The following is a 21,539-nucleotide window of genomic DNA, read 5'->3' as shown; positions in this document are numbered from 1 at the left end:
TTTGTTTCATCCTACACTGCTTCCAAAATTGCTATAAATCTCAAATAACCTTTACTTTGAAGCAACCCTCCCTCCTGAAGAGGATTAAAATCGAGGTGTCATAAAAATTCACACTTTCCCCTTTCTTTATACCCCCTATTTAATGTATAAAAGAATGGTGATCCATTTGGCATACAACCACTCCATAAAAGTGGTCTGGACATCAAGGTGTTTATTGGTCAGGACCATTATATGAGTCAACTATAAATTTCTTAGCTTGATATGAGTAGCTACTCTTAGTTTGTTTTATCCCTAGTTGATTTCCAGTGTTTAACATTTTGTTGCAAAGCTAATTCTTCTAAGTCTGTCTTCATAAATAAGAACTTAACTTTACTGTTTGTAGTTTTGGTTATTGTTACCCCCATTTCTGTGTCAGGGTTAAGAAACTTAAATGCTTATAGAAACCAAGCAGATTACTTGGTTTCTGGTTGGGATATACAAGATACACATAGGAGGGTACATGGTCTCTTTCTATAAAAGAAGCAGATGCTGCTTAGCTTTAATCTGGTTGCTATATCTTTTGATATGAGAAGTTGGAAACCTATAGTATACAAAATTTAAAAATTTTCAGAACATTGCATGTTAAAACAAATTTGAAGGTTGGTATTCACTTATTTGTGGTCACCATTTCATAATTTAAGCTGTCTAAATCCCCTGACAGACTGTTTATAACTGGTTTATGCTGGTCTTTGGTGACCCACCTTGAGCCTGAGATGACCTTTCCCACCTATGTGTCATAGCAATTACTGTCTATGTAATTGTGTATTTAATGATTTTCTCTCAACCTTATATTTTTTTGTTATCTCACCAAGCCACATTATGAACTCTGAAATCAAGAAATAAAGTCTGAATTCCCATATTCTCTGTTTCTCTCTAGCTCAATGAAGTGTACAGAGTTAGATGCTCAGTATTTTCAATCCGTTTTTAAGATTGGATTTGAGCTTTTCACTGTAAAAGAAATACACTTAATGTAAAAGTTAGAATAGCACAGAAGGATATAGTGTGAAAAGTAAATGTGTATCTATGTCCTGTCTGTCTCCTCTCTCCATTGTGTCTTAGAGATTTTAGCCTGTTGCTGGTTGCCTTTTCACGTTTTTGTTTTGCTACTAAAAACAGTGCTGCAGCAAATATCCCTTAACCACTGGAGAGTAAATTCTGGGATGGGTTTTTTAGATCAAAGGGTAAAAGGCATTTAAATATTTAGATCTTAGTTTTCCCACACATTCTTTCCACCAGTGTCGGAAATGGGTCTATTTTCCACATACTTGCCATTACAGAGTTTTATCAAACTTTTAATTAGTGCCATTCCAGTGTACATGTTCTCTCTCCATATGCTTAAAAGACATTTTAATTTTTCTGTTAAGCAGCTTGTCTTTTGTATATTTTTTGCCTTTATTACTAAGTTGTTAGAACTTTTGCATTTTAAGGAAGCTAGTCTTTTGTCTTTTTATATTTGTAGCAAATACTCTTTTTCCTTGATTATTTCCCCCCAATATAAGTTTATGTTGGAATTTTTTTTAGGCTTTTGCTTTATGACTTAAGACTTGCATTTTGTGTCCTGCTTGGCAGGATCTTTCCTACATGTAGATCATTTAGAGACCCATTTATATTTCATTCTCCAGGTTTTTTAAAAGTATGTAAATTTTTAGGGGCGCCTGGGCGGCTCAGTTGGTTGCGCGACTGCCTTCGGCTCAGGTCATGATCCTGGAGTCCCGGGATCGAGTCCCGCGTCGGGCTCCCTGCTCGGCGGGGAGTCTGCTTCTCCCTCTGGCCCTCTTCCCTCTCGTGCTCTCTGTCTCTCATTCTCTCTCTCTCAGATAAATAAATAAAATCTTTAAAAAAAATATGTAAATTTTTCACTCCAGTAAATTTTTGGGGGGGCTTGTAAGGTATTAGGAACCAGGGATCCTGCTTTATTTTTCCCAAGTGCTAGTTGGTAGTGTCAGTGCAATCTGTTAAATATAAGTAACCAGTGTTTAGCATTTTTTAAAAAATCTAGAAATTTCGGGGCACCGGGGTGGCTCAGTCGGTTAAACATCTGTCTTTGGCTCAGGTCATGATCCCAGGGTCCTGGGATTGAGTCCCACTTCGGGCTCCTTGCTCGGCAGGGAGCCTGCTTCTCCCTCTGTCTGCTGCTCGCTTCCTGCTTGTTCTCCCTCTCCCTCCCTCTGACAAATAAAATCTTAAAAAAAAAAAAATCTAGAAATTTCATGGAAATAACTCTTAGAAACAAATTTGTATATTGAGTATTATTTACTTTTCAAATTTTTTATTATGGCTCTATAGTAGCCATTAAAGTATTCCATAAAATATGCCTTTAAGGTTGCATTCTTAACTGTACTTTTCTTTGGAGGTAACTATTGGTGATAGCATCTCAACTTCAGGGTCAAGGCATTGTATTTCTCTTACTCTCCTTACAGATCGTCTGTCTGGAATGACTTTTCCTTCTTTACCTCCTTGGTAAAATTTTGTTTGTTTTTAACATTTACTTTAATAATGTTCTTAGGAGTTCCCCTAAGTTTCCACATTTGGGATGGCATAATCCACATTCTACTTAATATTGCTGTGTTTTTCATTGATAACCACTAATGCTGTGCAGTAAGATTATTGCAGGAATGTTTAGTATCTTTTCTGAGATTGTGATTGCCTTTAGGGATTTTATTTATCCTTTTTCATTAGTGTATATTGGGGCAAGTGACAAGTGATTGTTACTTGGAATTAGGTAAGTGGATATGAAATTGGCTGGCTCATTTGCTAATTGTATGACTTTGGGGCAAATTGCTTTCTCAACTGTAAAATTGTTGGAGTTTTTTTTTTAATTGGAGTGTTTCTTAAAGTTACTTTTAAATGAATATTAAATAAGATACAGATGAATAATATACTCCTAGAAATATGGTATGTGCTTAAAATATTTTAGATCTTTTTTAATCCTCCATCTTTCATTCACTTTGCTGTCTTTCTTACCTGCCCATGAATTCCTGAGGACAGAGTCAAGACTTCTTACTTCTTAAGCTTCAGTTATAGTCCTTTTTTTCATGCCCTCTTAAGCCAATCTGTTTGAATAGCTGTTAGGAACTCATCTGTAGAATCAAGAAAATGAGACACTGAATCTGCCTGGGGAAGTTTATTTAGGCTCTACTCCTTTTTTCCTTAGCCATTAGGAAGGTAGAAGTGTATTTCTTTATAAATTCAGCAAAATTAATCCTTTGATTGGCTTTAATATTGGTGACTAAATATTTGCCCATATCAGTAATTCCTTTATTTTACATGGTGTAAATATTTGTACTCTGTACGTTAACACTGTTAATGGTCAGGAAGCACTACTTCCAGTATACAACATTCACAGTTTTGTTATGTGAGCACATATTAGGGATAACCTACCTAATGTGCTTTACCTTTTTAAAGCCATCACTACCAATGTGATCTATCTGGTCTATAAATTTATACCAGTTTGAAGGAAAATTTCATTAAAAGGCGGTTTATATATGGAGAAAGACTGAATTAGGAATTAGAAAATCTTATATAAACTGGTTATTTTAAAGGTAATTTAAATTTTTAGCATACTTAAATTGTAGGGCAGATACAATAAGTTATTGAAAACCTCAGTATTTCAAATTACACTGATTTTTTTCTTAGCAGTTTATTTTTTTATTTTTATTTTTTAAAGATTTTATTTATTTGACAGACACAGTGAGAGAGGGAACACAAGCAGGGGGGAGTGGGAAAGGGAGAAGCAGACTGAGCAGGGAGCCCGAAGGCGGGACTCGATCCCAGGACCCGGGAATCATGACCTGAGCCGAAGGCAGACGCTTAACGACTGAGCCACCCAGGTGCCCAGCAGTTTATTTTTAAATTTTGAATTTTAGTAGATATAAATTGCTGTATTTTAGAAAAGTTTTCCAAATTATATATTGGTATGTGAAATTTAGGCTAGACTTTGTTAAAATATGAAATACTGAGGATGTTGTGTTTTCTTACAGGGTATGGTTCCATTTGTATTTGTTGGCACTAAAGAAAGCATCGGAAATGTGCAAGTTCTTTTAGAGTATCATATTGCTTATCTAAAGGTTTGTATACTGTTCACATTCATATCATTGTTGCTTCATATGTTAAACTGCAAAATACATCAATTTTATATTCATATTAAATTTCAAATCATTAAATATTTTTTTAATTCAGCTTCAGATTTACCCTGTTCTCCTACTTGAGAATTCAGGAGTAAAAGATCTGTTTGCCATAATAAAATGATTGGCCTTAATGCACATTGTTTCTCTTTTTCTCTGAACTTTGACATTCTTTCCTTACTGTTTAAGAAATGGTCACACTTATGTTCCTGTGATTTGACTGTCCTCACCTTATGTATATACATGTGCTATACTGAAACCATTTTGTTTTTACCTTGATGTTTTAAATGCAAATAGGGCAGGGAGTAAGATAGGCTTTCTTGGTAACTGGTATTTGAATCAGAGGTGATACCCCATAGACATCATTTGGTAATTCTTAACCATTATTTTTAAGATAGTCTATTTGAGTTGATAAATAAAGAGCAAAGATTTGAAAAAAGAAATGGCCCATAAATTATTAAAAGTTGCAGTTGTCATTTTCTACTTTATCTTTTATTATTAAGTTTCTCTTCTAATATCCTCAACTGTTCTGTCTCTAGTAGGTTTTAGTTCTTTTAATCACTCATATCATTGCTGTTACGTTAATATTTTGAAAGCACACATGATGTCATTCTTTTAAAACTCATGTTTATAAATCTCAATTCAGTCTGGCATTTTAAAGCCCATGCTTTATCTTCCAGTACTCTATTACTACTTAGCCAGAAGCTTTGTCTGGTCGCCTTACCTTCACATTCTGTAATGACCTTGGTTTCTGAATGACCCAGTCTCCTAGTTCATGTAGGCCACAACTCAGGTGTCACTGTTTTGATGGAAAAGTAGCTTAATAGTCCCTCTCATACATGGCACCTGTATCTCACTTAATCAGAGTTTTAATTTCTTGAAGGCTGGATCTGGTAATATTGTGTAATTATTCGCTATTTAACAAACCGTTAGTTCATTCATTCATGCCAGGAAGTTAAACGCAAACTTTGAATATTGCTCTAGCATAAGAAACATTTGTTTGGCCCTGTAAGCACCAGCAGATAGTTTATTTTAATGCTTGTCTGTTAAACATACCCTTGAAGGTGGAGAGTCCTTGTCTTTTTCTATATTGTATGTTTGTAGCACTTAGCATACTTAGTGCTCGCTGAAGTATTCAGTAAATGTTCAGTGAATTGAGTCAGCAAATGACCTTGTGAATTGTATTTACTAGGTACACAGTTGTATTTTACCAAATAATTGGCCAAGATCACAGCTACTTTCATTGGTAGGGAGTATAGCTTTAACTGTAGGCTTTAAGAAGGTAAAAATGGTACAACATAGAATATTTACCCTTTTTTGTTTTGCTTATAGGAAGTAGAACAGCTAAGAATGGAACGCCTACAGATTGATGAACAGCTACGACAGATTGGTATGGGTTTCAGACCTTCTTCCACCAGAGGGCCTGAAAAAGAAAAAGGATATGCCACTGATGAAAGTACCGTCTCTTCTGTACAAGGTTCTAGGTCTTATAGTGGAAGAGGCAGAGGTCGTCGGGGCCCTAATTACACCTCCGGTTATGGTAAAAAAACAATTTTTTGTTAGTTGTTTTAGTTTAGGCACTTCAAAACTTTTTTCTCATTATTATTCGTTGCTCTGTCTTGGCTTTGAGGGCAGGAGATAGTTTTGAGCTATGTCTTTGGTAGTGAAGGCATACTTCATATTAATGACAGTGAAAGATATATGATCATGCAGCTTTGTAATGAGATCAGACATGTTTTTGTTAAGTTGGCAGTTCATGATCATGTTTGTTTTAAATAATTTAGAATAAATATAGGTGGCATTTGTATATACATGTATACAAAAATGTATACATATCAAAATCTAGTAATGGTGATAATACTGCTAGGAATCTCTTTAGCCTACTCTAGGAAAAGTAAAAATGAAAAATAATGCTAATCAGTGTGCTAAGGTTGTGTATAGTACATCTGTACTAGCTTTATAAAATATACTTTATTGGCTCTCTTGGCAGTTTTGAATATAAATATCTCATATCTGGAATTATTTTATGAAATAACATTTCACTAAAATGAGGACTTTTTAAAAAGCCGGAACCAAATTAACATTTTATAAATGAACATTTTTCTAAAATGTATTTCAGTGTGAGGATGGGGCCTTAACCCATATAGGAGGGGGCCAGTGGATGGTGGTGGTCAACAATTTTCTAATCCTAAATTTTCACTTATTCTTCTTCAGCTTTGGAGTTGTTCCATTTTTCTGCATTTGGACTTGGATCTTAGCAGTGACCTGATTTTTGTCTTCCCTTTCTATTTCCTTCTCCTTTCTCCATACCTCTCTGCTCATCCTAACTACTTTAGAAAAATAATTCATAAGCCTTTTCCAAAATAGAAGGCATTTAGGGAAAATGGATAAACATAAAAGCTTACGGAGTGCAGATTCCACACCCAGATTTCATGTTTGAAGGATCATCTAATGATGCCAGAATTATATTAAATTTGTCCTTTCCTTTGTTGTAGAGCTGAAAGGTTAATTATCCCTTCCCTTTCATATATTTCCACATTCTCATTTCTTGATAGTTTTTATTATTTAAAGTTAACTGTTGAAACTGAAAAACAAAATTCTAGTAAAGTGTTTAGCATATGAAGGGCAGAAAATTGTGAAGTACTACTGTATTTCCTGAAAATACATTTAATACAAAAGACAACTAACCAGTAATTAAAGAAAAATTATATTAAATGATTCTAGAGGCACAAATTACTAGTACAGATAATCAGATTTAGTTTTTTGGTTGATAGGATGAAATTCATTGAAGACTTTTATAGGCCTCTGTGGGAAGTCAGCTTATTGTTGAGGCCAGCCTTCTGCAAAATGCCTTTGTTGACAGTAGGTAAAATTTTTATGAGTTAGTAAGTTTTTATGAGTGGTAGAGGAGTATCATCTGGATTGAAGAAAGTTATGCAAGTTGTTCAGTAGATGGCACTCTTACCTCTGAAACGTTGCGGACTGGTAGTAGTGCATTTCTTGAAATAGCTATTGAATTTAAGTGGACTTGAGAGAAAAACTATTTAAATTTGGTTATAGATGTTCTCTTACCTACTTAATATCAGGATATTTAGGTGATAATTTATAAGTTGTATAAGAAACATTTGTCATAATGTCCCTGAAGTTGGTATGTTCCTTAGAATGAATGATATTTTAAAGCTAATGGGCAACATTTTTTTTAATGGCACACAAAATATGTCTTTAAAATGAATGGATGGCATGTTGGAGTTGATAAAATATGCTACTTTAGCTATTAGGTTTAGTGTACATGAACATTGAAAAGGATGTGAAGTATCTTCAGGAGTGATTTTAGAATTTTTTAGGGGAAAATCTGATTTGCAATTCTGTCAAAAACAGGTTTTATTTGTTGGAGTCATTAAAAATTGGATTAGTTTCATGAATCATTTTTAGAGCTACTTAAATTTTTTTGGATCCATGAACTTCTAGAGAAGTTCCTTTTGCATATGACTCCCTCTTTCTTGTAAAGCTAGTGACTTCATAGTTCTGCTCTTTGGTTCTCTGCAGCTGAGATTCGTATGATTAGTTTGGCCTCACCTGGATAATCCATGATAATCTTCCCACTTAAATATCCTTAATCTTATCACATCTGCAAAGTCCCTTTTGCCATCCCAGAAACATTTAAGCTTTATTTAATATGACTAAAGCAAGAGCACTAGCCAATTCAGCCCTTTTTGTTTTTGACTTTAGTATCTGTCTTACCTACTGAAACCTTATTTATGTTTCAGACCACCCCCTTTAAGTATTTAGAATACTAGATGAAGCTTAAAGTTTAGGAAGAATTCCTTGCTTGTGATGCTGAGTTAAATACTACAATGTATTTCTGGAGGAAATTCAGTAGGGACTCTTGTGAAAAATTTAAAAATGAGATATTCATTTATCTTCAAATTTTGTTAGTGTTTTCAGGCAGTGTATAGGCTTGTCAGTAAATTCAGAAATTCTTACATATTCCAAAAGATGTTTTCATGACTCATGAAATGATAAATTGCCATTATTCTAACAAACCATGACATGAGCTAGTAAATTTTTTGTCATTTGGAGAAATAAATGGGAGATGCATTCTCTTTTGCGAGACTCTCAATCTTAATAAAACTTAAGTGTGAATACTAGAAACTTGCTGTTTTTTCTAAAATAATAGTTCAGTGTATTAATCCAGTTTTATGTAATTGAGTGGTTACATCCATATTTAAGGTCATGTGGAAAAAAAGGAATTGGAGGAGAAAGGAAGTTGTTAGACTCCCTTCATTTCAGTTTTATTCTGGGTACCTTAATACTTGTACTTTTGTACATCTGAGGAGTTACGATGTTTTACTTTCATCATCAAATGACTGGAATTTAAATGTAGGGAACTTGTAGTTTATCATGGAATCACTTTTATTTGGGAGCTAAGCAAATGAACTTCAAAATCATGCAACAGATTCATTTATCAAGAGAGAATTGTTAGGCAAATTGTTAGGTGTCTGGGGGCATGTAGAGGTAGAAGAAAGAGCTCTACCATTTAAATATAGACCAAGTGGGATGTAAATCCAAAGGGGAAAAAATGGAAAAAAACATATGACAACATTGCATGATAGACACACTTTGCTTTTCAGGTAATAAAAGGAGAGGAGAGGTCTATTTTCAGTTAAATTGGTCTGAAACTAGAAATTGAACTGGGCTCTGAAGGAGATAGATTTGGACATATGAAAAGGAGAGGTGGAAGTGGCATTCCAAGAATTAAAGAATAAAAGTGAGAGTATTGTAGTGATTGAATCGTCTAAATCTGGCACTTTGTGATACAATAGTAATGATATTGCAAGCTTTTATAGAATATTTGCAGTGTTTAAATTTTTAAAAAGTCAGTATTAAGATAGGTCATTGAAACCTTAGAAATGGTCTGTCAACCTTTAGATTCATAATGAATTTTTCTCTTGTTAAAGTTGTCTTCTTAGCATTCTTAAAATTTGTTCTGTAATTTCACGTAGTGTATTTAAGCCACTATTGCACATAAAACATTATTTTATGTACAGCCACTAAAAATACACTCCCAGTTTATAAGAGACCATCAATTATAGGAAGCATTGTGATTTCAGAGATGTTAAAAGTGTGGAAAAAATGTGCTTCCAAAAATCAATGAAATAATGGTAGAGTACACTATACAATTAAACTCCTTTTTCTAAATATGATTTGGTTTTCAATATTGGATAGCAGTTATTTTTATTACACTAATTTGCTTCTAAAACAAAAATGGGCAAATTTTTTTTATTATTTCCCCATACTAACTGCATTTGCATATTATATGTAATGTTTTGTGTGTTTTCTATAATCTCTTGGCTCTATTTCTGCACATCCAAACCAATTTTTAATTTCCCATTAGTAGATCCTGTATTACTAGTCTAATATTAACATGTGATTCTTTCTTAGTACATTTCAAACTCATTTTAATTTTTATTTAGCTTTCTTTGAATCAGCCAATTAGGGTTATTAAAATAATGATCTGTAGGAAGTAATTTTGAAAAATTTCACTCCTTTTTTTTCCCCTTTAAAAAAAAAATAAGAATCTAATTGGTTTATGTCCTCTTTCCCAAGGTACAAACTCTGAGCTGTCTAACCCCTCTGAAACAGAATCTGAGCGTAAAGACGAGCTGAGTGATTGGTCATTGGCAGGAGAAGATGATCGGGAGAGCCGACATCAGCGTGACAGCAGGAGACGCCCAGGAGGAAGAGGGAGAAGTGTTTCAGGGGGTCGAGGTCGTGGTGGACCGCGTGGTGGCAAATCCTCCATCAGTTCTGGTAGTCTTTTATGTACTATGTCAGCATCCTTACTTTGTAAACAGTATAACTTTATACAAGTTAATTCATTTCCCAAGGCCACCCATTTTGGGAAGTGTCTTCTCACTGAGGCAAGTAGTGGAGCATTTGGCAAGATAAAGAGAAACCCTTTAGGGTGTTTCTCAGTGAAGGTTTAGCTAGAATATTCAGGTCAGAGAAATTTTGGTTGGCTGATTCTCTTGTTTTGATGGTCAAAGTTTTCTCTCCAGTTTTTGGAGGCTTATGTAATTAGAATGTTTTTTTCCCCTAGGAAATTTGGGTTTTATATTTGTTTGCCAGACAGACCCAGAAAATTCTAATGCACAGAGAGATCTAAGTAACTTTACATACTTAATATTGAAAATTAACAGAAGAGTTTTTGCTGCACTATGTACTATTTTAGGAACAGAAAAATCGTGGAATTAAATTTTTTTTTACTGTTTGAGGAATTGAGCTGAGCTGTAAAGAAGGCTGTTTAGACAGAAATGAGGTGCATAAGCAACTTTTTACTCACGTCTTTTTGTAGGAGTTGCGAGAATGTTTTTGCTTAGCATAATGGGCTAGGGGGGAAGAATTGTCAGCATTATATGGACTAGATTATATGACATATAACCTTTACGTATTTTTGTTGTATACCACTTTAAGAAAACCACTCTTAATGTTATAAAAGTTTATAAGTCTTTTAAATGTTGAAAACATATGTAATGAAATGTATATCAGATTTGCTTACAAACTACAAAAAACTGGAACAAATCACAAAATTTTAGGGGCTTTTAAAAGTACTCTAGTTTCAGTGATATTCTTTGAGCCCTAAGTTTAGTTTATAGGTGTTTAAGTGTTTAGGGAAATACTTTTTATATTCTGCTACATTACATTGCTATTACCAAGGTTTATAGAATTGTAGTATGAATTGCACAATAAATGTACTTTACCTAGTGCTTATGATTAATGGATAAACTTAGTGTCTTTTGCAAAGATGCTAGCTTGCTAGCTGTTACCAAAGGAAACTTAGGAAAAATCGTGATTAGGTGAATTTCTTCTATAATTTGATTGGTGGAGGCAATAAATGCACATAGGTAAGATGGGTATTTTTTTTCTTACGAATTATACTTTAAAACTTTCCCTTTCCCACCCTCACCCCACCTTACCCCGCCTTCACTCTTTGTTTCTGGAGATGGGAGTAGTAGTCAACATTCATTTCTCTCTTTTCCTATAACCAGTTAGAATTTGAACCTTTTTTTTTTTTAGTTTTTTGTGTAGACTTGTTTTGATTGCTTCAGTTCAGTAATATTTCTATTATGCCATGGAGTGCAGGTGTTGAGAATTATTTGGGAATAGTCCATTAACATTAGCCCATAGCAGCAGCTGACTCCTTGAACTCCATAAAGGTGGCAGAATTGAATATTTCTCTTCATTTTCATTTCTCTAGCCTCTGGGCAGGATTAGCTGAGAATGTGAATGTCAAAAATAGCATGTCATAATATACTATTTTCTAATACATTTTCAAAACAAGTCCAAGAAGTGGTAGGAAGCTGTGAGGGTATTTGCTCATCTTCTTTAATTTTTCATTGCCATTTGAAGTTCTTCATATTTGTTATTTTCCAGGGAAAATAGTGATACAGAAAACATTTATTTGAATACAGAATATAGGGGGAGAATTGAAGTTTCTTTATCATTAATAGATAAAGTTCTATAGATCAAAACATTACTAATGACTGCAGCTCTCTTAAACGAATATTTCTTGCCTCTGACATGCATATAGTGCTCAAAGATCCAGACAGCAATCCATACAGCTTACTTGATAATACAGAATCTGATCAGACTGCAGACACTGATGCCAGCGAATCTCATCACAGTACTAACCGTCGTAGGCGGTCTCGTAGACGAAGGACTGATGAAGATGCTGTTCTGATGGATGGGATGACTGAATCTGATACAGCTTCAGTTAATGAAAATGGGCTAGGTATGTAAGCACTTAGGGAAAAGATACATTATTGTATAATATTGTATGACGCTTTTTTCAAAAAAAAAAAAAAAAAAACCAACCCCAAACGTAATGCAATTCCCATATTGAATTTTCCTTAGTGTTTACTTCAAACAAGATAGCTTTGTGTCTGAAGTGTCTAGTTCTCAGATTTGTACAGCTAAATTATTTGAAATCAGAAGGGTTTATTAAAGTGCCCTTTGATGCCGTTAAATCAATACAGATATTCAAACTGCAAGCCACTTAATACTCTTTTTGTTCCTAAACTAAAATTGGGCTTTCAGCTTGCCTCTTTAAAATTTATTATAAATGACAGTAGTGAAGGTATGTATATTGAGTAGGTATTAACTTCCAAAGGGCTAAAATGTTAACTTTGCTTAAAAACAAAAAACCCAAAAAATAAATTGTATTGGAAAGGAAGACTTTATTCCTGAATGATGGTAATTGTTGAGTTTGTTCAGTTAAGAGTTTAAAACCCTCTTAATTTCCAGGTGATAATTCCATTTTTAATCTATTTGAAATGTTTAAAACTACAAAATTATTTTCCTGTCAGTAATGTGTATTGTTTTATCCTCCCTGTTTAATTAAAAAGTCTTTCCCCATTCTTAAATCTTTGAAGGAAAGAAGTTTTTTTTTGTTTTACTTTTGTTTGTCAGAATAGTTCATGGTAAACTTTGCAATTACAGATGATAGTGAAAAAAAACCCCAGCGACGCAATCGTAGCCGCAGGCGTCGTTTCAGGGGTCAGGCAGAAGATAGACAGCCAGGTAACTTGAGTGGACCTGTTGACACCACCAGGTCACAAGCATGAAAAAAATGTCATGTGTCTGCTTTCTAAATATATTATACTTAACTACATGTACACATGTGTGCATATACATTCAAGATGTGCATTGCATAAATTGTTTACTCAACTAATAAGACTACTACTCTTAAGAAAATGCATTCTTTCTTCACTCCGTAAATGTTCAGTAACCTGTCTAATTGAACTAATGTTGTGTCTTAATTTTTTTTTTTACATGGAAATACTGTTGAGAAGACCATTATTTTGTCCACTTGGCAGATTCTTCATACTTGAGTTTAGGCCTGCCATCCCAGGGACTACGTTGTAGATTGTGAATGAGGTTGATTGGCAAAACTGGGCAACTTTTGCATGGTGCTGCTTATTGTATCTGAATTCAGCACCTCATTTTTGTGGGAATTTTAATACCCACAGTTAAAAAAGAAGTATAATTGAGAAAAATACTTGAAGGTGTCTTTTTTCTAATAAGAGGAATGCATGTTATGTTTTGTTTGTTTATTGTGGTGTGTTGCCTTTTCCCTTACACCTACTAACTATTCAAATTAATAGTACTTATTTATTAGTTTTAGAATGTTAATTTAAGTAGTCATAATTTTTAGTGACTTCAAACTTGTTTGCTGTGTCTATATTATTTTGAACATAATTCCATTTCCTGTATACAGAAAATCACGTGTATATTCACAGTGAAGAAATTGTGTGCACCAAAAATAAACCCCTTTTAAACTAATCAATTTCTGCATTCTTTCCAAAGCAAATTCTTGGATGTGTTTTCCCCAAATAAAGAATGTAAATTCAAGTATCTTTAAGTTTAGTGGTTGTGTAGAGACATTTGGGAAAACTGGTTAAAGGTGTTAGTTCCCATTCTTGAAGAAAAGTTCATGTTTTAAAGATAGTTGTTAAGTTTAAAAGGAATTAAATACTGTCAAAAATAGAAAGTTTCCAGAAAGTGTTTCTTACTGTTTTCCCTTCTCTTCCCTCTCTCACTGTAGTGTCAGAAATATTCTTTAGATCAAGAGATCATGTTTAAAGTTGGCATGGCAGTGAATACAATTTCTGCCATACTTCGTAAATAAGAAAATTCAGACTATCCTTGTGTGCTTAACATAGGGTAAATAACAACACAATTTGTTAACTAGATAGATGGTGGTTTATTACCAAGTCAGTGGACATAAAAAACACAGTGGTGTTAAAGAAGAGGCAGAGAAGTGAAACTTGAGTGAGTTGGGGTGTCCAATAATTTGATGATTGTTCCATACTTGCATTTATTCCAGTTATACTCAGTTCTTTGGAATTGCTGCTTTTTCTGTTTAGAAATCCTTGTCTTCCCTATTCTGCCTTCCCCTAAAAACGTTTAAAAGCCCCCTAAGATAGCATCGACGGAACAGGCACATCATTTTCTCCTTGCCCCTGTCAGTACTTCTAGAAAAGTGGCTTCATCTAAAAATATCAATATTCCCTTACATACACAATCATTTCATTCTCATTTGCTCAAAATTTTTTGATTTTAGTGTAAATTAAGCAGTGAATATTCCTTATTCTGCTTAGAAAGTGCTTGTACACTTGTGTCCAGTTGATTTACTCGGGCCCCTTAGGAGGAAGTTCTATATTCCAAATTATGCTGCACAAATCGCTTATTTTTCTTCTAGATATCATGTTTATTAATCTTTAATGTCCTTTTAAATGGCTAGTATTATAAGGACTGGCTGTAAATAGGCTTTGAGTCACCTAAGTTTGTTTTTGGTTGTACCTCCCTTTGTGGGGGAGGGGCACTGATAAGTTTTTACCTTTCCAGCTAAGTGCCTCTTAATTTAGTTGATACCCGTATCAAAGTATTATTCTATGAGTGTACATAGTGGATGAAGGGTTCTAAGAATTGTCACATACTCAAATTTAGCAGTATGTTTGTGCAGCAGCATGGTTTCCAAGTTGCTGAGTTCTTCCATGTGTCACTGAGGGCTGAACTATGGAAACAGAATGAATTCATTTAGGTGCTCCCCAAACTGGAATCATTTCTAGAATGTTTTGCCACCATATATGTAGACATAATAATGAAATGGATTTGACAGTATTCCTCTTCTCAGTTTTGTTAACAGTGGATTTAAATGATTTTTTGAAAGCTCTGAAATGAGCACACCGAGTTTCTTACAGTTTGGAAGAAAAGAGGCAGTTTTAGACAGGAAACATCTTTATTTAGTGCTGTTTCTTATAAATGATTTGTATTCTGAATTAAGTGGTTTCTTTGAGATTTAAGATTCATTTAGTAGTTTCAGAAAATTCTTGGATCTTAAAAAAGTATTATGTTAATTCATGGTCACAAAAAATGAATTGTAAATACTATCCAGCTTCTTTATCAAAATGATTTATTTTCGTATAATTTGAACCTGATGGACCATTTCTCCCCTAGTGACTTTTAAATAAATAATTTAAAATTTACTTGAGTTTTCATTCTTTACATTAACTTGCTTTCATCCCGTAAGTTAAAATACACTATATTTCATATAGTCAGAGATTTTCCTGCCCAGTTTCTGATAGAAAATAATTCTTTGAAAGAGAGCAGTTATTTTGATATTTCTCCAAATCAGAAAATTCTAAGCTGTAAGTTCTAAAGAGAAAGGATTGAGGTGTAAAGTGAGGCCAGAGTAGAACAGAGATGTTGCACTTGGGTTGGCAGAAGGGTGTTAGCTTGCTTTAGTCTTATTCTTAGGTCACTATTGCCATCCACTTTCTTGCAAACACACATACACTTCAATCAGTCCCTTGAAAGATTGTCAAAGCGGGGAAGAGGAGGTTACTGAATTAATGGTGGCCCTTTTCCCACCAGGATCATTGTCCACATTTTTAGGGTGCTGTTCTGCCATCTTTAGTTGGCTTGTAGTTTTTTATTTTAAATCACTCAGAATGGTTTCTAGTGTGAAACATGAAAAAGGAACCATAAAATACCACAGTTGGGTATCTTAGTTGCGCTTTAAAAAAAAAAAGAAAAAAAACCCTAACAATTTGGTAAATCTTTGATATCTGATGAAATTTTCAAATTGAAGTATATGTAGTACACCATGATTTGCACCAAATATTCCCTCCTTTTTTTTCCCCACTGAGAATTGCAAACACTGGGCTTAGAATGCTGTATTTCTTATTCTTGGTTGTGGATTTCTATATCAAGCTTTATCCCACAACTGTAGAGTCAGAAGCAATGGCTGGATTCCTGTGAAAGCAGACTTAAATCTAGGCTTCCTTGGATCTCCAGCTTGGAATTTTCTATTGTCAGCACTAAATCACAGGCACATTTTTCGACTTTTGTTTTTGGTTGGAGGTGGTACCCAGCTTAAAATTTTGGAATTGGGTTACCCACCGTCAGTTTATTTTAAAAGTAAAATTACTCTTTATCCATAAATAAACTTTAGAAATATTTTTTCAACACCTGTAATTTTTTTCTCATCTTCAACAGTCACAGTTGCAGATTATATTTCTAGAGCTGAGTCTCAGAGCAGACAAAGAAACCTCCCAAGGGAAACTTTGGCTAAAAACAAGAAAGAAATGGTAAGGAGAATTTAACCTGTAGGTTTTGTTGTTTTTGTTTTTTTGGGTTTTTTTTTTTTTTGGTTCTGTTTTGGTTTTTTTGTTTTGGTATGGTTCAGCTTTATTTTTACTTCTTGACTTACTGTATGATCGATCACTTGTTTCCCCAACTAGACAAATAATATTTTAAAGATTACTCTTGATTTTGTTCTTGGTCCCAGGTAACTGAAGATATGCATGCTTGAGCCTGGAATACTTTTCATTTAGAATTCCAAATAGCATTTGTAAAATTCAGTCTACCCAGAGATGTTGGGCATAAAGTCTGTTGGCTTAATTTGGGGAGCAATAGGCTATATACCTCTTCTCAGTGATGGATGTAGACCTTTTTTAAGTTTCAATTCTTTAAATGCTTTAATGTAAATGAGTTTCAAAAAAAAAAAAAGGTGAGTAAAATAGGTGTTTATTTGCTTAGGGTAACTTTATATCTTTACATGGTGAGCTTTCCAGTGGTTAAAATTAGGTTCAAGTTTCCAGTAAACAAGAACAGATTCTTCTGTGATTTAGCACTGCTAGGTACTAGAGATAGAGTTGAAAGACAGTAGAGGTGGAGTACATTGGTATATGCTTTGAAAACTTAAGAACATTTTAATCCTTTGATCCAATGTGGTTATGAAACTAAAATGATTTATTAGCTAATGTTTATATAGCTGTTTTCCTCCTCAGCTGTAGATTTCATTTATAAAGAAGTTGAAAAAGTTGTCTCCCTTTGGCAGGCAAAAGATGTGATTGAAGAGCATGGTCCTTCAGAAAAGGCAATAAATGGCCCAACTAGTGCTTCTGGCGATGAAATTTCTAAGCTACAGCGTACTCCAGGAGAAGAAAAGATTAATACCTTAAAAGAAGAAAACACTCAAGAAGCAGCAGTCCTGAATGGTGTTTCATAAACTGAAGAAGTTCCTAGTTTACAGTTCTTTTACATTACATTTTACAATAGTGCTTGTACAAGCTTGCCAAAGATAGAATATGGATCGCCAGTCTTTACATCGCACTTTCAGTTCCTCCATTTGGAATTCAGAAAGGGGAGGGATCCTGAAGAAATCATATGTTAAACATACTTTGACACCTACTGTGTTATAAAATATATCATCAGATGTGCCTTGAGAATAGTATATGTAACATTAAAAAAGTTGCTGGCTATAGGAAATGTTATTTTGTTTTCAAAATATGGCAGAGATGGGGGGAAGTGGGTGGGGTGGGATCCCTAACGTAATATTCTTTATGAAAGCATTAGCTGCTTTTGTTACATTTTTAATAATATGCAACCACTTCTTCACCTGAGGAAAACTAGAATGAAATGCAGTCTAAAATATTTTGCACTGAATTGTAATTTCTCCATTAGTTTAGTCTGGAAACTGGTCTGTTTTAATGTGTTTTTTAAATGCTGTATGTAGAGGAAAATCTGCAGACCACTGGAATACATTTGTTAAACTCTCATCTGCAGGGACACTGGGTGATATTGGCAGTGACTGTTCTACATTGAGGCTTTGTTTGGTTTATTTATTAAAGTGTACAGTATTTAAAAATCAAACATAGCTTTAGTTAAAACACTAAGCTGAATTAGTCATGTCCATTTCAGACATAACCTGAACTACTGAAAAGATCAATTTCCAGGAGGTTTATTCTGTATAAAAGTACATGTTAGTCTTCAGTAGAGTATCTTTCCTTTTTTTTTTTTTTTTTTTTTTTTTTTTTTTTTTGATTTTGGTTGTTTGATGTGCAATATGTTTTTGTATGCAGGTAGTAAATAAACTTTGATCTTCCATTTGCTGATTAACTTTCTACTTTTTATACCAATTGTAGCAAAGTAGTTGGAGCTAGTAATAGGCCTAGAATAGTTAACCTGATTGCTTTTTAAAAAGCATTTATACTTAAAATAGTATTAAAATATTAATAGGTTGATAATTTTGTAATATATCCTCTGAAATCTTAGCACTTAAAATTTAGTCTATTAGAATAGATTGGCTTAGGGAATTGATCATACCTTTGATACTAGTAAAATCTTTATTATCTTATCAAAGGCAACTTTTGGAAGGCAGTGGGGTAAAATCCAGAATTTTGCTTTGGCCTTTGATAATTTATTAAAAATTATTTTTATAAAGAAGCATGGTGAGCAATTTTTAAATAAGAAATAGACCATTAGTTTTTGATTCTCAAGGAAATAATTTTGAAGGTTGTCATTAATGATTGTATTTTTTGTATGTATTTTAGCCACGTGGCTTAACTTCAGGAAGATAAAGACTGCATAAAGTGTGTTCAGAGTAACAGCGATGAAGTAATTATGCAGATATATGTGAGGTCATATCAAATGTGGATTTACTGGAGGGTCCTCCCTCCATAGAAACACATAGACCACTGAGCAAGAAAGAGCCATTTCTGTCATTTGGTGTTTGAAGTGTTTTTTTATGTGCATAAACTGTCTTAATTTGTTATGTGCATAAAACTGTTAAGTGATTTTAGTTAATTTATAATGACTGAAAGACAACTGAAGGTACTGCTAAAATGTAATATTTGCCAGGTCAGTGTCCATACAACCACAGACCTCAAATTTATTATCACTACAGTTAAGATGTGATGGTATTAAATGCTTTTTCCTAAAACCCTAGTAACAGAATTTATAAGATGTGGTACGAATAGGGCAATCCTTGCATTTTGAGTAACAGTATCAATTTCATATCCTGATTTTTAAAAACTTAACCCACAAACATCTTTTTTAACCATGAAAGGTTAGAAGTAAAACTGTTGGCTTTTTTTTCTTTGTTCTCTTCAGTATCAGGGTTACAGATTAATTACAAGGTATGAGAATTTTCATTAATTCCCAAATTGGTAAATATGGTATAAATAAAGTGATTTTTCATTTTCTTTCATATAGAATAGATTCATTAAGATCCTTCCATTAAGATTGTTTCATTGAGAAAGTAACAAAACCATCTTAGAAAAAGGGCATAGTACAAGCAGTTCTTTAGTAGAAAAACCATATTCTACGAAATAAGTATCAAGATTTCATTATTTACAAACGACTAAACCTAATGCCTTGTGTACTGTAGAACCATAATCTTGCTTTTTTTTTTTTTTCCTTCTTAAGAAGAGAGAGCGAGAGAGGGGGGAGGGAGGAGCAGAGAGAATGGAAGAGAGAATCTTTAAGCAGGCTTCATAGGGCCAGTATAGAGCCTGATGGTTTGATCTCATAACCTTGAGGTCATGCCTTGACCAGAAATTGAGTCAGATGGTTGACTGACAGCACCCAGATTCCCCCATAATAGGCTTTTCTTGGGGTAAATACTGATTTAGAAGTGGAAAGGCCTACTCCCGAAGGTAGTAACCATTTGATTCAGGTAGCCTTCCAAATTATTTTGAGAGGGGTGCATCTTTTTTGGCTACTTCTACACCAGTTAGATAAGGTGTTGCTATGGGAAAACTTACTGGTAAGTTAGGACATGCTAAAAGACACTTAAGCAAAAATTATTAAATAAAGGTCTTGTGCAGCCCTCACATTGTTTCAGTATACTTAGGTGAAATCACGGAAGCTTATTAAGATTACATGGGGCCAAACACCTTTTCCTGAAACTTTGGGAAGCCTAGTATTCTTGTTTGGCATCAACTTATTTTTCATAGATTTTGTTTTTAAGTAATGTCTATACCCAGTGTGTGACTCTCAGTCCTGAGAGTGAGTCACATGCTCTACCGACTGAGCCCAGCCAGGTACCCCTGGCATCACCTTTTTAAAGCCTTCAGTGGGTCTAAAACTTTTGCAAAATGGTGTAAATGAGTCTTTGTTGATAGCTCAGTCACTGTTGGTAAAATTACAAATTGTGTATTTTAATGGGGAGTTGAGAAGCAGCACATCAAACTGGTGGTGAGTTCATGAAAAACCTAACAGGCATTCCTTAGAACCAGGCTGAGGGAGATCACTTAAATGATTTTGCAAAAGTACAGATGTATGTAGGCAAGTAAAGTAACCTAAGAATAGATAACACTAAGCTAGTGAGGAAGAGGCAAAATAGCTAGTATTTTATTGTATTCCAGGTCTCTATGTCAGCCATTCTTTTGTATCTGGGATCCATCATCTTATGCTGAGTCACAGGTGTTTTTGTAGCTGTTTTCTGAGTCGAGCATGTAACTTGAGAAAGGTCTCTGCAGAGTTGGCATATAAACTGAATGTTGCAGTTAGCTTGGGAAATTGTACCTTTTGTCTTCACACAGATTTGCACTTTTTTGAGGTTAAAACCAACCTAGTTTTCTCATAGGCAATGTCTACAATATAAGAACAGATGAATGGAAAACTAGCTATAATGTAAGTCCTACATCGGATGGTGGTTATTGGAATGAAGGTAAAGGAAACTTCACACTTGGATTTTTCTAGAAGGCCTTAAGGAACTTGAATTTGAATTGGATCTGTGTGTTTGACAAAATTCCAAAAGGCAAGAGGATGTTTGATGAGAAGCCTCACTGTTTCCTATCTTTGCTGTTATGGTTTGGATCCCTGATACCTCTTAGAAGGATATCTGGTATAGTGAATTTGGTGACTCCTTAAAATTTTTAGTTATTAGTAAGTGTTCTTGAATGGATAGTAGTTAAAACCTTTGATGACATTTGGGTTTTATTTCAGGATCTGCAGTAAAGCAACAGTCAGTCTGTAATAGTTAAACTTTGGCAAGTGGTAGTAATTTGAAGTTGCACTCAACTCTTCGTTGAAAATAGGTCAGTTATGTTGAGCCATACGAAATTGCCACTAGTTCACCATTTTGACCCAGGAAAGTGGCAGTTAGTTTCCTGTGGCTCAACCTAAATACATTTTTAAGTATGATCACTTACTTTAGAAATCCAAGCAAGAGCCTAATCATTCAGAAAATCCCTTATTTCTCGATGGATGTACATTCTATAAGGAAATATATTAATTTTGTAAGAAGGGTTTATTATTTATTGGTGGATTGCTTTAGATTCAGAATCCTCTGTACCTTCTGTATTACTACTTCAAGTACTCAAATAAGGTATAGGCTGTAATGCAGGCTATAATCTTTGTAAGAGGATTTCTACCAGTCCATTTGGCTTGCCTCTTTCTTCCTTTGATAATTTGAAAATTGTAGGTATAGGTGTACAGAATTGGAGTTTGTATATACCTAATGCAGATGTTTTCCAGCTATGCTGTATGCAATCTAAAGACATAAAAAAGCAAGGGCAAGATTAT

The 21,539-nt window shown here is 34.1% G+C and overlaps 1 protein-coding gene across 7 annotated transcripts in view; it reads left to right on the top strand.

Moving 5' to 3' along the window:
• The window catches only part of FXR1 (FMR1 autosomal homolog 1), a 57,795-nt gene extending 39,679 nt beyond the window's left edge, over positions 1-18,116 (top strand). For 2 of the 7 annotated variants that reach the window (XM_025878174.2, XM_073896815.1), the window contains 8 exons: positions 4,020-4,106; positions 5,496-5,553; positions 5,641-5,703; positions 9,771-9,974; positions 11,755-11,955; positions 12,663-12,743; positions 16,224-16,315; positions 17,068-18,116. In XM_025878174.2, coding sequence (XP_025733959.2) covers positions 4,020-4,106; positions 5,496-5,553; positions 5,641-5,703; positions 9,771-9,974; positions 11,755-11,955; positions 12,663-12,743; positions 16,224-16,315; positions 17,068-17,238 — 957 coding nt within the window. In that variant the 3' untranslated portion in view covers positions 17,239-18,116. Of the gene's footprint in view, positions 1-4,019; positions 4,107-5,495; positions 5,704-9,770; positions 9,975-11,754; positions 11,956-12,662; positions 12,744-16,223; positions 16,316-17,067 lie in introns of all 7 variants that reach the window. The other 5 variants (XM_073896811.1, XM_073896792.1, XM_073896812.1 and 2 more) reach the window with 4 other exon arrangements.
• The last annotated feature ends 3,423 nt before the right edge of the window (positions 18,117-21,539 follow it).

Source organism: Callorhinus ursinus, unplaced genomic scaffold (assembly GCF_003265705.2).
Source record: "Callorhinus ursinus isolate GAN/ISIS: 27379988/994484 unplaced genomic scaffold, GSC_fseal_2.0 scaffold1, whole genome shotgun sequence".
Lineage (NCBI taxonomy): Eukaryota > Metazoa > Chordata > Mammalia > Carnivora > Otariidae > Callorhinus > Callorhinus ursinus.
The sequence above is the reverse complement of the archived record's forward strand: the minus strand, read 5'-3'. Positions and strand labels throughout refer to the sequence as shown.